This window comes from Haliotis asinina, chromosome 5 (genome assembly GCF_037392515.1).
Source record: "Haliotis asinina isolate JCU_RB_2024 chromosome 5, JCU_Hal_asi_v2, whole genome shotgun sequence".
Classification (NCBI taxonomy): domain Eukaryota; kingdom Metazoa; phylum Mollusca; class Gastropoda; order Lepetellida; family Haliotidae; genus Haliotis; species Haliotis asinina.
The window spans coordinates 34882048-34900666 of NC_090284.1; the positions used below are offsets into that span (position 1 = coordinate 34882048).

An 18619-nucleotide genomic window follows, 5' to 3' on the forward strand; every position below is an offset into this window, starting at 1 on the left:
AAACTAGCAAGCAACGATAAGACCTGTATTGACACCATTTATTCAAGTCGCTATTGTAATTCATTTCAGGCAAAACTAATATACGCTCATGATTTTTTTTCTAGAAAATGATGCTGTTTCATTGGTTCTAAAAAACAACCTGTTTTTTTCAGAACATCATAAATATATTTATCTACTTAAGCCTGATATCCATACATAAATATATGAAAACCTTCAACAGAGCATACATACAAACAGCAAACCATTAGATCGTTGATTTTTGTGAATTAAATCAGCACGGTTGTGTCATTATGAAGGTGTTCTATGCGATAATTGTCTTCGTTAACTAGAATCGCGAAAAAGAATGAGCAAGCATTTCATTCAAAATGATTAATGAAAGTGGTTTAGCAAAATGATTTATACTTGGGAATTGTATGAATGTTTTTCTACAAATTGTCCGCCAGATGTAGAGGGTTGGGGGTGGCGAGATACACCAGACCGACGTCCAGGTTGTCGCTGCTGCAACTCACAAACTTGTGCATCAGACGTAAAATTGAATGATTTAACTAAAGAAAAAGGTGGGGCTAGAAATAAAACGCTTCCCACTTGAACACGACCATGCGGGCTGGCGGACAATACACAGAGTTATCCCATTTGGGCGATTTGTTAAAGTGAGTCTTCATATCGCCATACGCCGCTGAAATGTACACACAAATATGAACACGACAAGACGTCAATTTCAAATCGTACCAGTGTTTTCCATTTCATTTATCAAGGGATGACACATTAATTTCCTAAATGCTGGACGCGGTGCGTGCCTCGGGCTTCTGTATGGCTGTAATCCCCTACAAGACCAACACATAATATCCACGCGAGCCGCAAAAGCAATTGACAATCTAAATTTTGACAATTGTGGCCAAGATTATACAAGGGATGATTTAATAAAGGTGTTAGACAATAGTAAGACAGTGAAATGCACCATTCTTATTTCATTAAAACCGACTAATATTTCCGATTGTTTCTACTTATGCGGAAACGTATCCCCTAGAAAAAGCTTGAAGTGGAACGAGCCTGGCGCGTGCATTGTTGTCATCAATTTGTTCGCCTTAAAAGCTAATCTTCCTATCCGTTGGTGCTAAACCTGACGCAAGATGTTGCTATTGAAAGGATTTGTTGACTCTAGCCATCTCATCCCATTGTGGCGCCGATACTGAGATGTTAAGATGACAAACACTTGTCACTCAAGGAGCAAGGAACAAGATTGGGCACAAACAACTCTAGGAATTAGCAAGGGATAATAGCCTGGCCACGAGGCTTCAACAGATTAACTCACGTCTTGTATTCATCTGTTTGATCGCAGACTGTTGTAATAAGTAAACAGGTAGAATTAGACAGAGAAAAAGACTCTTTAAGTCGCCATTGTCATTATTAGGATGCGACAGCTCGTGAACACTACATAGATATTACTGCTGATTAGACCTAGGCTGATTGGCAATCTGTTACTTGAGGCTATTGGCAAAAGCTTCAGTTTTGAATGCTTCACATGGTGAAATTATTGTCGTTTTTTATCAGTGTTTAGCAATACGTAACATCTGTGTGAGCCACATGTTTCTGCCTTTCCAATCATTTCCACCGTTATTGTCTACTGTAGGGGTGTTGAGTGTAACTGTTTGTGTGGAGCAGCGAGTGAGTCATGACTGTAGATATTAAAGTGTACCAACACACGGGTCACAAGGATGAGACTCGTCAATTTTAACAACAAAAAATTGGCATCAGAATATGATTGACGTCTACACATGACGCGCGGTTATAAATCGAGACATTATTTGAAATTTGGGACTCTTTTCAATTTGATGATTTATCCATTACTACTTGTTGGAATTCATGCATTCGAGGTGGAAACACACTGGCATGATAACATTTGTGATCACATCAAGCTAAACAAACATGTACCCGTAGTGCTCGTCGGATTGTATGGGCAATGTCATTTTCATTTGGAGCGAAATCCCTACTTGAAGTCCGCATCTTATGAAAGAAGCCGCCCATTGAAGGCAAGATGCTTGAGGTATCTATATGGTAATGCATGATCGTCAATTTCAAACTCATACAATAACCGGGAGTATGAGGACGGAAATTGAATGTGAAGGAAAGAGGAAGGTAGAGAGGATGAGAATCGGTGGATATGGGTCCGTATTCGGAAGGGGGAGAAGAAAGACGCCGGTTCCCCCTCTTGCAATATCCCCTGCGTTTAGAAGAGGTAACAATGCGGAGGGAGTAAATTACATGTAGCTACAATAGATGTTGTCAGTAGAGCGTAGTCGCTCAGTCTAGGTCCTTTGCCCCCCTCTCTAACACTCTCCATAAAGGGTGAAAGGCCGATGGTGAATATTCATTAAATTTGAAATATTTCTCTCCCCTGGTGCGAAGGGCGGCTAGAACAAGGTTTGCATGGCTTGGGCAAGATTTTTGAGAGGTGTCGCTCACATTACAAAGTCGGGGGATACAAAACTTGTTTCATTTTTGAAAAGGTTCGTTGCGAAGTATGAAGGTCGGTGTCAAGCTTAAAGTGATCTATAGCTTAGGCTAGGTGAGCAACAGAGTCCTTCTGAAGGCAGAAACGATCGACACCCGGTTCCCAGTGAGTGTTAATATTAGGTGGATTTGTTCACTTAGTTCCTGCATTTAAATCATGTTCTGAAAGAAACAACACGAAATGACAATCTGTACAGTGAGCAACTTTATTTTGTAAAACTATGGCGTCGAGCTGCATTGATGAGATAACCCATCCTTCTGGTGATACATTACTTCAATTTAGTTTTTCATATATTTCATGTCTTTGTTGTATATAACTGTTTAATAATACCATTTACGTTTTTGCTTATAATCTCATGATGTTGATTGACACTCTTCTAATCTGGCTTAAAATATCCCCGAACTACGGAAAAAAATAATAACTCATTACACCCCTCAGAGCTTCGCTCAGATTGAATGTCAAATACTCAGTATGTCCACGGGATTGATAATATATTTACATTTTTGTGATAAGGGTGAAAGAATACGAAAACTAGTATGTAAATACATGTAAATGATGGTACGAGGCGCTGCTAGACTGAAGGGTTGCAGAGACTTTAATGCTGTTAAGCTATGAACCACTCACGCGTCAGTATTGTCAGTGTCCTCCAGAAAATGAGATGCTCTCGTGTTCATATCTATACGTTCAACACAAACATTTATGTATTTGTTGTAACAATCTGATGTGATGACAACAGATTACAGAAAGGATATCTCCGTGTTAATTATTAACCGTAATTAGACACAATGGCCGACAACACCGAACACGGCTCTATTTCAAGCAGTTAATATCATTGTCGGTTTGCATTACAAAGTACTAGTATCTCACCTTCTGTCAGACAGTACGTGTGTGTCCACTTCACGCAAATAATACACGTGTACATGTATTCTCTTCGGTCAATTTCTGCTCCTTTTACCGTCAGTTTTAATATATATGTATTGTTTTAAGAAATTAATAAAGTTGTTGAACGAAATGGTATATATATCCTAATTTATCAAAATTACAAAACTACATCACAGATACACAATCAATAATAATTGATAATAAAAACCAAATTAGAAATGAACTGGATCAGATCTCAGGAAACAACAAAACTGAACAACATTACCAAAAACAACAACAACAACAACAGAAGATATGTACATCGATGTTGTAATCACTCTATGCAACAGGGGGGAGTAAATATAACCCGCCATTTTTGTAATGAAGCACTGATGAGTCTATTGCGAGTTCATGTCAGTAACACTATTCTTCCATATCCGATGTCGCCGTAATGTACATCAGTCTAGCTTAATGCATGTACGCGCGTGCATTACATGCTGTAGACGATAATCAGGTATTTGGATACGTGGAGCTTCGTGAGAAATGTACATGAGAGTGGCAACGTGGTTTTGGAGGACCCAGGATGCATACATTAGGAATGTGTATTCACTTGGAAAGTGACAAGTGTACATGTCAAAATAGCCTACATTTACATGCGACGTACATATTTAATTCATGGGCAACTAGCCCCGTGAAATGGACTAGCCTTATAGCATTTATAAGTGTCTATGGTGTGCATAATTTCATTCTCGTTAGCAAAGACAATACAATTGCTTACTTATATTTCTATTAAAACATGTTTATGATTTAGCCTACAAAATTCATAGCAAATGATCAAAATGTGTAGGGAATGAATTCGATGGTGAGTCGTTCTCTCAACTCGATAAGAAGGCCCCAAGGTCTAAATTTCTTCTATGATAGCCAGCAAAGTTAATCATTTAGGTTAATGTGTCGTTATCAGCTTATCGATACAATGCTATCTGTTGAAACAAATATCTCACAAAAGTCTTGTCGTTTCTGATAGACACACCACCCTTCAATGATCAGCTGAGATCTAGCAGGTGAACCGTCATCTTTGGCCGATCTGTCATTCATATCGAACATAACATAACTAGCAGACAAATTACACAGCAGTAAAAATGAATAACTTAATTATATCAAGGAAATAATATTTTATTTATGGCGTCGTAATTACCTTTCATATCACCGATAGATTGCTCCATAAGTTAAAATCGATGTGTTTTATTGTCCTTGTTTATACTTGTTAAACATGGAATACGAATCTCTCTACCTGAATACAGTATGAACAAAGGTGCTTATCTATCTATATATCTACCTGCATACTTATTCCCGTTTCCGTGTACCTACCTATGTATCATTGAAACCATCTATCTATCGCACATCTTTCAACTGTTGTCAAATCAAATAAAACCTTTGGTACCCAAAAGAAAACTTACTACTTGTTAGCACTGTTTAATAAAACCTGACATACTAACTAATGATAATAATTTATTTTGAAAATAAACGTGAACGGAAAAAAAATACTGAATCAAATAAAAGAGATGAAAACCCGTGCAATAACATTTTATGAACCCGTTTGAAGATTAAAAATACGTCATTATTATAAGATAAAAGTGCTGGCGACATGTGCCCGCAAGGGATTTCACAGAAGGATCATATGGTAGACGCCAACGCCAGGCGTGATGAAACGAAAAGCTGATCATACGCAATGCTTCTCGCAAACGTTTCAAAACAAAGATGACATCTCTCAAATAAACACTCAGCATACTTCTGCTCTTGCAGTCATATTACTTTTAAGGGACCATACTTTATTTTTTAATTAAAAAACCCCAAAACAACATAGTTGTACAATAACATAGACATGCATTCCCAAAGGTAAGCTACTTTCCCCGCAGGTGCATATCTAATAATGTCCTAAATAAAGCCAAGCGGGTTTTATACAAATATTTAAATTTCTTCGGACACGCAATTTACAAGTGGAAGTGATCGCACAGCTGTTGGACATTACTTTGGGGACTAAAAACATTTCAATTCATTTTTATGAAAATTTACGATAATTTGTATATTTCATGCCCGGCCTGTTCACTGATGAAATGAATTAATCTTGTCGGTGCGCCAACATGGGGTGTCAGTTTCACGTGGTGTCGATTTCAACCACGCGAAAAGTGTGGGCCGAAGTGAATCTTGTTTATGCTTTGATGTACGTGACAACGACACATGGACTAAGCACACCACCATCGTCATCTCCCTGTACCCAGGACACAACAGACCTGCAGCTGGAAGACGCACAACCGAAAGACATGAAATAGGATAGGATGTAGTATTATTTTATTTACGATAATTGTACCATATTAAGCTCTCTTCAAACATCATATATAGACAGTAAACAGTCAAAATGCTTTTTGTCGAACAGGAAATTGCGAGTAACATGTCACAACACATGTGTTTGAAAATAATAAAAACATTGCGCTGTGAATTGCATACATATCTATAAATATAGAAACCGGTAAAATTTAATGTACTGTGTTTAACAATCAGCTAGAATCATTGGATGATGATAAATCCAGTTCAAAACAATTTACTCCAAGCAATTACAAACGGAAGTAGGCTTTGCCCAAACACGAACGGAAACCACAGAAAAAGACTCAAGGAAAATTTTGTTTCTTTTGAAATTTAATGTTTTCGGGATTGGTGATCCTGAACCGATTCTTGATAAACGCGACTGATAGTGCCCCGTTTAACAGGGTCTTTCCCAACGCGGGTGGGAGATGGGTCAAAGCGCATGAATACCAAGTTCAAATACAAGGAGTTCGGGTACTCAAGTAGGCGTGGCCTTGCGTGCCCAAGTAGCCACGCCCCCTTTGTAGAAGAAATAGATACTTAGCCATGCCTTTACTCAGTTTTTGGGAGGTCTACTACGAATCGGCGTTACTTCATTCACTCATTTCGATCATTTCATAAAATCTTGATGGAATCTTACCAAGGAGCTGAAAGGCCATTTTCAGTGTTTCGATAACACATTATATGTGTGAAAAAACCCCTGATATCATGTCGTACAAGTAATTTCAAGCATAGAAAGCATATTGAATAACAGTACTAGATTGATGTTACAGTTTTCCACAATAGAAGACAAAACAAGTTTAACACAGAAGTACATAGTTCTGCTACAGCGGCGCCCCAGTCACATGTAGTAAGTCTTGTATTCTTTCCCCGTATGAACAGTATCAACAAAACGGCTAGGTCAATATATGATCGTCACCTACTTATAACCTCAACGCAATGTACCCAGTATTCTATAAGGTTCTGAATCCAAGGAATTCAGAGGAGTAGAGAGGATCCTCTCAAATAAAGTCACACAATTGAGAAATATTGTCCCCGGAGACAAGGCCGATTTTCTCATTCAATTTTCCGTTAGGATTCGCTCGGCGGCCTACACATCCATCAAACCTCTCTCCCCCTCCCTCTCGGCTCTAAGACGCAAACCCTTGGGAATTGCCACTTGGAACCTTATAGTAACTGTATAAAAGGGTCGCGTCTTTTATTAGACTCTGATGATTACAATAAATTCGTGCAAGGATCGGAAACAATTTCAGCAAAGTTTGGCAAAACAAGAAAAAAACTCGTTCAACATTAAGTGTGACACTTCTCGCAACACGAAAACACAAATGACTCTGGTAGGATCATTTATTATGCTTTCGGTTTTGATGTGCTATTACAGAAGAACTATGATGACTTCCCGGCAATCCGAGCTTTTGCTGAATAATAAGGGAAATTTGATCAAGCGGTCTTGAAACGAATTGAAACGGAGAATGAAACTGCGCAAAATTGCACGAAAATTAAAACATTTTTCATGATCACTTCAATAATAACAAATTATTGAAAAGAGTTCCTCTTTTGACATACCTAACAAGAGACCACCTCAAATCTGTTTTGATATACTTGAAACTCGTTCGCGTAATTATTATAACCTTAATATATTCATCAAGACAACTTCATATAAAATGTAATTCGATCAAAAGATGAACTGCTTTTAACTTTCAACGTGTGTGGGTATTCTAGAGTGATCGAGAATATATTTTATGATTTTCCTGTACATTACCTATATTCTGAATCGTAATGCCGGCGTGACAACCAGCAATGGCAGAAAACAAAGAAAGGAAACTGATAGCAAAAGGAGAGATTCCTTTATCTCAGCTGTCTGATGAAGGCAAGGTCATGGCTGAGCATCGGTAATATGCTGAAATCTACATCAGAAACACAACAAGACATGTACGACTGACAGTCACGTCAATCATGTGACAGTTGAACCCTACAGGAAGCAAGAGAAATCCGTCCTACAGTACAGTGCAAGGCAGGACTGATGAGTTAGTGTGGGCTAGTATGGTGATATATTCAATAACACAGCTCTTTACCACTTGTTCTTCACCTTGAGTAAAGCCATGCAGCATGGCCCATAAACATGTGTTTTTTAACACACGTTTCAGGCGTTAGAAAAAATACATCATACGTGTTCCACACTCAGCTGGAAGGAAGTACACGGCATCATCACAGCATAGGTATTATTGTGTAATTATGATGATTTTAATCGCCTGTTACATTTCCACCGTACAAACTTTAATCATAAAAATTTATAGAACTACGTGTAGCATTTCCCCGACGTATCATGAAAGTTTTATGGAAAGAGAATATCAGTAATAAAACCATAATAAACAGAGTTTTATGATCTGTAACTTGAAAAATCAATTGCAAAATGTTAAACCTTTGAAACTGAACCCATTCCAGTCGAACCTGTCAGCTGTCGAAAATGTATATTTCAGTATAAGTGCGCTATAAAGACATTTCTCATGCTTCAATAATTGTCTAATTATTTTTTCTGTGGTTTTCTTTTCAGGGGAGATCGATCTAGTGTTGCTAGCGTTGTATACAAAGGTAAACATAGTATGGATGTGTTTGTAAGCATGTCCTCACGACAGGGGAAGGGAAAATATCCACAAATTCTGGCCACGGCTCAATGCGCTGCTAAAACACACGGGACAATTACTGCATGTGCTGATATCGACATGTCATAGACCTGAAACATCCGGTCAAGAGCAAGGGCAACCCTTGCTAGATTCACAATTACCAAAGTCACACAAATACAGTGTATCGACGAGTGATGGTTAATTTGACGACCTAAATAAGAGGGAAATTGCTATATAATGTTCTCTTAGCAATGCAGTGCTTGCCTTAATGCCCTGTCAGAGACAAGTGCTCTCAGTGTTGTTGATATAAACAACCCCTCATCGATGTATTTTCTCTGCATGGGGTCGGGGTTAGACACTTCCGAGTGCACATTATTTATATGTCGATGACTTCTTACAAAGACAGTACTTGTGACCAAAACTTTCCACTTTCATTAATAACAAGATGATGAAATAAGATGTAAGTTTTAAGAAATATCCCATTACCTTTAATCCGTCCCGTCCGTCGTTGGAAAAACCCTGCACATGAGCTGGGAGATTGGGGCTGAAAGTGGTAAGGGGGAAAGTTGGACGGAAAGTACCCCCCTCCGTCTGAGGACTGTCCCACATTAGGATAGGCACACGACGAGGAGAAGTCATACTTGCAGTGTGTGTTTAGTTGAGGGTATGTTGGTCGATACGTATAGGTCACTCCATCCCCAAAATACAGCATGTCCATGATGACTGAACACTTTGCTGCTGTGTCCGTAGTATAGAGAGTCCGGTACAGACAGGTTCAAATACACGTGAGACAGAAGGATTATAATCCGGCGCGTGCGCTGTCAGTCACAAGTGCGAAATGTACATCCAGTCAGCTGATGTAGATAATGCTACCGAGCGCAGCACCCAAATCCTCTCCGCCCTCTCTCTCTCTCTAACGCTCGACTCACCGAGGGATGAAGTTGCAGTCGCGAGCCAGTTTGCTAGGGGGAAGCACGGCATGAATTTTCATGCAAGCGAGACGCTCCATGACAAATTACTCTGTGTCTTAACTTCCCTTAGAAGTGCTGGTGTCTTCATCATAGATACGCGAGGCGAAAATCAGAATGCAAATGTTGATAGTGATACGCTCCTTCAGTGAGAGTGATTGATACCTCGCCACACTTGTGACGGGCGTTCGCGAGGCTTGTTCTCCCTGCAATTACAACTAATTCTTCACCGTAGAGGCACCGCGCCACGACTTAGCCAGGCCCACCACCACTGTTCTCTAGTGCACGCACACCTCGTGGCAACATGTAACAAAATTTGTCTCCTATTTCTGGGAATTATTTTTTTTTTAAACAGCGACCGACGTAGTTGGAGCAAGCGGTTGAATGCCACGACACATAGGAGAGAAAGGCTAGATGACTTTATGCATGAGGTCGCTCCAATCAGTATTAAACCGATCTAACCGAATCAATTGACAATACACAGAAATACCTCACGTGGTAGGAAAGTAATCATCTGCAATACGGGGAATTGTTGTGATCATATACTTAGTGTTTATCACAGATTTGCATGCCTACGGTCTTACACAGATGCGGTAACTCATACAGAGGATAGTGACAAATATTCGGAAACTTAGACTGATAATCGTACAATCCATTATCATTAGACAGTGTGTAAATCCGTACGGAGTTATCTGTATAAGAGTGAAGTGGAAGCGTGCTCAATGTGACGACTCCACATAAAACGACTGTAATACCATACCAGTCTCACGAAACCTTTCCACCCTACATGTACAATGACATCCTCCAAATATTGATGTTTCATTTAACATTGTATCTGGCAAGTATGTGCTAGATTTAATGAGTTGAAATAACAATAATACTTTCATACTACTAGTTTTGTGGAACACGTTATTCACTTTCAGTGTAGTTAATGACAATATTACAACGGCGCTTGTTTCGCCATCGGTCAGCTTGCCGAGTGTCGCTGATTCTAATTCAAACAGATTTTCATAATCATCACTGCTACGATAAAAGCTATGAAGGCCGCATGAATGCGACATTTCTGGCTTAAAATTGATTGTTTCTGAATCTTTTCCATCTCCCTGAAAACCAAGCAAAACCCATGGGTGGCTTCAACACGCCCTGGCCCCAAACAATTGATTTGTGTAAGCGCTAATGTGCGTTTTGATGCGATACTACTAGGCAGTAATAGACCAATAACTACCGATTAAAACCGTGAGATTCTTCCTCTCAATCTGACACTAATATTCATATTTCCCCGACAAAATGGTGGACTTTTACTCGTTTCCAACTGTAATCAGCACCGACATTAAAAGCAATCGGAATGTCTCTATGTCCGCAATGGAAAATCATGGGAGTTTCCCTTGGGACGACGAGTGTCCCACCACCGTGCTCCCAACACAGTAAAGGTTATCGTTTCAACTGCGATTAATCCCTGCTATCGAATTTCATGCACATTTAAAAATGAAAGCATTTAATATTTTCATCTTGACGAGAGGTTATCTCTCCGCGACGAGGGGACTTCTAGTTTTACATCTTCCATTCCACTTCATTAACCACGGTAAAGGAGGAGCTTTTTACTTTTCTTTAAGAAAAGTTGATTCATTGATTCTTTGAGCTGAGAAATTGGTAGTGTTCAGAGAATGACACACCGAAACGTCCGAAAGAGAGTATTGTGGTGTAAATTCATGTAAAATTCCATACTGTGTACAGACATTATAACAGATAACAGTTCAGTTTATGTAATTCATTGTTTCCATTGGTATACTCAGGTTTAAGCGAGGACATATACATGAAAACATATCTCGTTATACCTGTATTACTTATACTTTAATTTGTGTCGGAGAAGAAAGAATTAGAAAGTAATTATGGCATATTTTCAGAAACCACAACGCTATCGGAAAAAATGCTCTCAATCTGTTTATTTCCGATTTAACATCGTATATTTTACCCATCTATATCTTAGCATTTGTCACCTAGGGAGAGGGCTTATGAGGTGTCACGTGGTTACCCTCACACAATAAATTTACCGTTTGGAGCAAAAATGTGACGGAATAGTTTTTCCCTGACGATCAGGGTTTGTGACACGGGGAGTTCGCTGAGGAGCAAATTTATCGCAATGCTCGAAAAGTTTTCATTTGACGAAATAATTAGCATGGAGAGAGCATTAATAAACTTGTATTCGCTTTAATTAGGTTTAGCGTAGCGTGAGCGATGTTTCGACGCAACTGCAAAACGGGAGTCCTTCAATAAAGGGTCCTGTTCATTTGGAGGGGCAGATAAGTCTATGCATCGCGCCACTGGGCTGAAAAATTGCATTATTCTCCCCATCAACATTTTCGACTCGCGGTCTTTCTTGTAGCTGGCATGGAGGGACACGTCGGGGTGTGGATACGGTGTAGAAAACTCGAGGACAAATAAGAAGGAAATTAACAGACAGTTGAAATGCCAACCTAATCAGACCAACTCCCCGGCGACAATGGCCCTGTGCGGTCCGGGGCGAGATCCGAGTTCGGACGTGACCCGGGAGACAACCGAATGAGCCATGCTTGGTGGCGCTCCAGATTAAATCCCATTCCCGGTTTTTATCACCTCTTTTCTCTCGTTCCTGCGTCCAATTTCTCCCTAGATTTGTAGATGTGGCGGGTTAAATGTTCACCTTAGTTAAATCAATCTTGACAGTTGTTTTACTCCAGCATTCAAACGATGGTGATGAAATCTTGCGGCGAATATCCGGATTAAACTCGGCCACACGGAACGCTTAACACCCCTTGTATTGAATTGAATGTCGGGTATATTTTACACTGTTCCCACCTATACAGGCCAACTGACGTTTTTAACGCTCATTCACAGTGTCGTGAGTGTGTAAATAAGCTGTTTTATCCCACACATAAACACTTCAAACAACAGAAATACTGATGATTGTATTTCTAAACAGCTATAATCTACTATAGAACTTACACATCATACGAAGCTCGTGCATGCACTTTTGTTACGAAGACAAATCGAACATTGTAAGAGAACGTTGTCCGAATTCTATCTCATTGTCAGTATATAAATATTTGTGTTTATTGTAGAAAGTGGAGAAGCGACTAAGATCGTAACTTCATAATGACAGTATTTTCCATGATAAACTCTCTGTTTAATGTGGACACAACTTATCAGGTATTCTTGATACGAATAGTCGAAGATGAATCATTCAAAGACAGCGTTCGTATCAACTCTTCAAAAATAAAGTGACACCTTTCAAACACATACTTTTCCGTTTTGTTTCAGGACGAGGACCAGCCAGCAAGGCCTTTTGTTGACTTTAACTATCAATAAACGCGTCAATATGAAACTTGAACAAGGGACGCTCTCCTCAATAGGAAGGCTGACAATACCCTGCCACAATGTGAATGCGACATAACGTGTTCCTCCCTACTGGACGACCTTCTTTATTTTCCTCATTTTCCTTGATTATGCAAACCTGCTTGAGTGTGAACATTCATTATCTACAACAATCAACACACCATGAAAAGCCGCGCAGAACACAAGGGCCAAGTTCTTGTAGAGTGAGGAGCAGGAAGGGAGGCGACGTTGCCGGGACCTTCCAACTATGATATTAATCTCCATCCAGGTGCATTGTTCTTAGTAAATACAACTAGTATGGAGAACACTAAAGGCTAATTAATATTGCAACACCCCATTATAGTTTTCTTAATGACAACCGTGTATTTACCGTGGAGGTACCGTGAGAAATCCTACATTCGCATAGATAGTGCTAGTAATTAAGCGTTCTCTCTGAAAGAGGATTTCCCATGTCAGATAGTTTTATTATTTTCCTTAATGTTTTGAAATAGTTGGTTTTCCCGGGAGCCCGAGATAGTTCTACGTTTAATTGATATTTGTACAATAATGTAAAAATGTATTGACAGCTGAAGCATCATAAAATATTAAGCGGTCAGTGATAATAAGAGTATTGTCTTCTTGCTCCCCCTCCAACAAAAACACACAAAAAGAAACAAACTCAAATAAGAAAATATACAACTCCCAATCGGCCCTGCCAAAGAACCAAATACAAAATGAAACAAAAAAGCACCCCGAAAACAAAAACAACAAGAACAAAATAAAATACGGAAAAGAAACACAAAACTATACTGTAACAAGATGGGTAGTCTTTCGAACTAAACATTCGTTCATTTTGCTTTATCGACGGTCACAATGTAAAAATATATCCTTACATATTTCTAAAATGTTTATTTCACTTCTCATACGTATTCATGTATTTGGTAAAAACAATCGCTGCTGGGGAAATCCCCGCTATGAAGAAGACCATCCGTTCCAGTCAGTGAGAAATGAACATTTTGTTGCGGTTCGTTTCTTTCCCTTCGTGTTTTTTTGTGTTAAACTCAGATCGAACTCCCAACAAGTACGAACGTTTCTAAAGGCGCGTGATAATGTTGTGGTATGTATTTCAACCCTTTGTATATTTCAATCAGCTTGGTTTTGTTGTATGCTTATTCGCTCTTAATGAGATTCAATGAATGATAAAAAAACTCCCCTTGCACTTCAACATGGCGTACTTTCAATGTCACTCGCTTCGCTGCCAAAATAAGCAGACTCACGGAACTATGAGCATTGTATTGTTATCCAAATACATTGCTTTGTGGTTCGAAACCAATATTCACAACATGAATAGATATGTTAATATTTTCGTTTAGAAACGTAAATAGGATGTTTAATTAATATCAGACCGTACGACACATATCATGACAAAGATTTTGTTTATGTAAATAATCAAACATTTTAAACTGAAGAAGCCAATGGAAATACCATCAGAAGCCGGCTATATGTCAAATCAGCATATCTATGTTCCAACATGTTTTGACAATATTTTAATTAAATATAAACGCCTACCGAAATAAATGTCTTGTGAGAAGATTTACTCTCGATATGCAAGGGGAGTTTTAGTGACATACCAGTCTAATATCTCGGCAAAAGCGTGTGTGTTTGGTTATATTGAAATAGGATGCGGCACGACTCTTGTAAATTACACATGTGAAATGTACATGAAGCATCAAAGGGTCACAGAGCGAAATATACACCTAGTTGACGACAATTTGATGAGTTTTCAAAGCGATATGACTAGGTGCTAAGAAAATTACGAGCTCCTTGCAATTATATTCGCTTTTCACTGCTGGGGGTTCCTAAGGGAAATTGCTACTGTGAAAATGAGAGGTGATCTTACAAAAAGGCACACACACATAAACACGCAGATATATAAATATACAGCGCACGTGCTTGTTATCTATATACCGACAGATGAGACCATAAACTGACGAATATGCCTATCTATAAAATATCCGGGAGCATTCTAAACGGTATTCCACATTGCCTAGCCATAACCCGACTTGTGGCGCGGACAATCTCGCCGTGCGTTCTTATCGTATATCTAACCCCAATAACATCGAGAATTAAATAAAAAGCACAAATCTAGTATCTGCAGGATCTCCTTATGTAAGGATAACAGCTGAAGACAGAGTTTTTCTGTTCTTTCAACTGCTGTGAAGGACAGGCTGTTTGTAATAGATTTCGCGAAACTGACAAGATTGTCCCTTTCTTGATTTTAATCACAAGGATACGGCTAGATATACCGTTGTTGTTTTTTCCTCTAACTTGTGTATAGGCAATTTCGGTTCATCCCTACACGTGTGCAAACTGTGTACATTGTGTTTATAGGCATATGACAGTTGTACTTGTTTTTATGTTGCCTGCCAAATCATGACTTTTTATCGAAACGCTTCTGTCAGTATTAATCTTTCTAAGAACAAATAGGAACATTTATTTTTGCTGTTGTCTCTGCTAAAAAATATCTATTCACTATCCATGTCATGTAAACACCACCCCACCCCACAAGCCCCAAGATCAAGGAGATATCAACTTTGAAAATTGCAGACGCATGTTTTTCATCTCTAATCAGACTACAAATGACAAAAAATAACATGGCATATTTCTATGTTAAATTTCAATCATGTTATAACACATAAAATGAAAACGACCGGGACAGATATTGTCGAGTTCGTTGCCTTAACTGCCTTAGAGTGAACATTTTAGCTGGCCTTGTTGGCAGCAAGGGATCTTTTGTGTGAACGCTCTCTTTCTATCGCACTCTAATACGAGGGAGCTGATGCTCATTTCTTGTGTAAGTGGGCGGGGCCGAAAATAGGCCCCGCCTTATAGAGGCTGGCTTATAAAACAGTGCGCCCCGCCTCTTAACCCAGAGCTGCAAGATCCGCCCCCTAATTTCTCCCGCAACGCTTTAGAGGAAGCAAGTTACCGCCTTCACGAGCATGATCGGTCGCGGGCGCTGAGAAGTGCGCGGTGGTCAGTGTTTAACTGTCCACAAAACGGTCAGTTATTGACAAGGAGGAGTAATGAATTACGGTAATGTACGGAGAGAAATTGATTCATATTTTTGTATACACAGACGTCGTATTGTAGCTGAAGGAATGAAGCCGCCGCTTATCATTGTTATCTTATGACTGAAACAATTGTAATGAGCTGGCAGTTGCGATTAGTGTCTCTGGTTCTAATCAGAGATTCACAGTTTTCAAAAAATAAAAGCTTTAGACCATTAAAGTCACTTAATGAAACAGAAGCCGAGCTGTACAGCGAGATAACATCGAGGATATTTCTACGATGTTATTGGCGTATTTAAATTGAGATATATAGATATCAGTATTTTGCAAGACGATATGTAAGCAGTGTTCCAGGACTGGTATAGTCACTCCAGATTTCGGAGCGATTCACCGAGAGCGCTATACTGCGGCCGATGTTCCCACAGTGGCGATATGAACGTTACATTACTCCTCTACATTAATGGCAAAATATTAGATGAGATTTATGAAAATTTAAAAATATTATAAACTGTTATCTGTAACAACGTCGATTGTCACTGACATGCCATTCACTCTCCAGCCGACATAGGGCCTTCCATGTAGATAAGCACCCTGCCTCCATGCATTGTGGCCGCTATATTGTACTTATCGGGAGTTAAATTTGAATTATATATCACGTTCAAAATCCTCTGCAGATAAGAACGTTATCCTAGGAGATTTTTCATGGAAATTATTAATCTCATAGACATTTCTTTAAAAATTAAACTATGAAGTCAGTTTTCGATCATAATGATTTTGTTCTAAGATATTACACATTGGAATGAAATTATCAGATATACATCACGAATATATCATTTCCCTGGGAAAGTTAAAAAGACGCTAGAAAAAATAAAGAGTTATGTTTCATAGGATGAAAAAGTATCTTTAATTCATGCATTTTTAAAAAATACACTGTACCCTGACAATATTTTAATTCCACATTAACAGTTTGTTCACATGGAAATAGTCCACATAATGTGAAGGACCTATACAACTTGTTAATTCCTACACATAACAGAACGGCACAGATCAGTTGTGTATCTTTAACGACATTATCTCCCACAGAACGAAAGGAAACTACCATGTCACCGTGTTTTCAAACTGTTAGCATACGTATCTGTGTTTATGAAATAAACCAGAAATCAAGCAGCTTTCAATTCTGATCGCGCAATCAATGACATCTCTACATGTACTCACGCATTGACATTTTAAACAAACATCTGTGTAAACATGCAGTCGAGCGGCACCGTGTAAACATCTCCCTGTCCATTTCAGTTTGTATATTTTCGTGTGTCAATAACGCTTGTCGTTATACATGTTATAGGAGAAGTGAGCATGCAAAGAGGATATATTTGAACATTTAGATGACTACTCTATCTGGTGTTGTTCTAAGTAATAAATGGGAAAACCCTGTTGTATATCACAATGTCTCGAAAATCGATTCTACTTTGAATAATGCGTTGCTAGCTGAAAGGCATGCAAACGCCTGATAAACATACTATACTGTGTTATTACATGTATCAACTGTATAAATACAATTATGTTTATTATTATTTTTAACAATGATAAAGAAGCCAAGTATATACCATAAAACATGATTCAAAGTTTAGTCTTGACCTAAATGGTGAGTAAAAAAGTCAACATCAGTAGTGCGCACAATTATTCAAGTATAATAATTTATTGGACAATCGTGGTAAGATTTATATAACCTTCTGATCCATGTTGGAGATAAGCGGAATTTGTAACTGCCCCTGCTAAAGTGTTGTTATTTCTAACTTTCACTTATTAGCTCATACGCCCATCTGTTAGTTAATTTGAAATTATCATTTAATAATTTCCAAGTCATAAATTTTAAAGTTGAAAAAAAAATACAGCGGAAGCAGAAGAGTGGAGATGTATGGAAAGTTGTCCGGCACAAAAGGGGGCGAGTTGAGGTGCTTTGGATGCTAGCCATGCGTGATTCCGTCACCACGAGATCTTTGTTACATTACTGCAACGACACTGATGGCTTAAGTACATTGCTTAAGACGTTATCTTATAAAATATTAAAGTCACATCTGACCACAGTCGATAATTACAATGCAAACATTAGCATGGCGCCGGTGGTCCAAGGGAGATAACTAGTATTGTCTTAACTTGTCTCCATGACTTGACCAATGAGATCCGTGACCGTATCAAGTCTTAAGCAAACAAACGCAACTCCTCCCCTACCCTTTAAAATATCATCAGTGGTTGAAACACTGCAGTTGTGACACTGATGTGAAAAGGTAACAGAATAAGAGAATTCGGAAAATAATTGAAGAGCGTTTAGCGTCAAATATTTTTCATGGAATCACATTGCCCAGTTCGTTGCAGCATAGTGGATGATACGGGAAGCAAGTGTCGCAAAATGTTTGTTATATAGGTAACGCACGTACAACACTAACATCATCCTGACTTGCTTTTTGCTGCCGGATAGACACCCTGAATTGTATGAAGGATGAAATCAGATATGCTAGGCGCTACAGACACATCCTGAGTGACGGGGTATGCCAGGTGGTAGACGTGGCAAGATGTTCGCTTCACACACAGACACGCCACAAAGTAGTAAGTGAGTGAGTGAGTTAAGATTTACATTCACATCGGCAATATTTCAACCATATCGTGATAGATATTCAATTTACCATAAATTATGTAATTATTGTAAAATGCCTGTCAACGAATGAGAGTAAAACAACTAGAATATCTCTGTAATTCATGTAAAACTACCACGTAAGTCTGAAATATTTTAACTAGAGAACTCAATACAATACAGAACCAGACTATATAGTGCCAACAACTGAAGGAAAGGACAGATACCATAGCTGCTGGATTGAC

General features: G+C 38.8%; 1 protein-coding gene across 22 annotated transcripts in view; it reads right to left on the reverse strand.

Annotated features, from left to right (window-relative positions):
* LOC137284156 (paired box protein Pax-2a-like) overlaps positions 1-18619 on the reverse strand; it is a 150943-nt gene that overhangs the window by 40693 nt on the left and 91631 nt on the right. For 2 of the 22 annotated variants that reach the window (XM_067815849.1, XM_067815850.1), the window contains exon 1: positions 8842-9111. The exons of 15 other annotated variants lie outside the window; for them this stretch is intronic. In XM_067815849.1, the coding sequence (XP_067671950.1) occupies positions 8842-9073 (232 nt within the window). In that variant the 5' untranslated portion in view covers positions 9074-9111. Of the gene's footprint in view, positions 1-8841; positions 9642-18619 lie in introns of those variants that run through there. 5 more of the 22 variants (XM_067815874.1, XM_067815871.1, XM_067815854.1 and 2 more) reach the window with 5 other exon arrangements.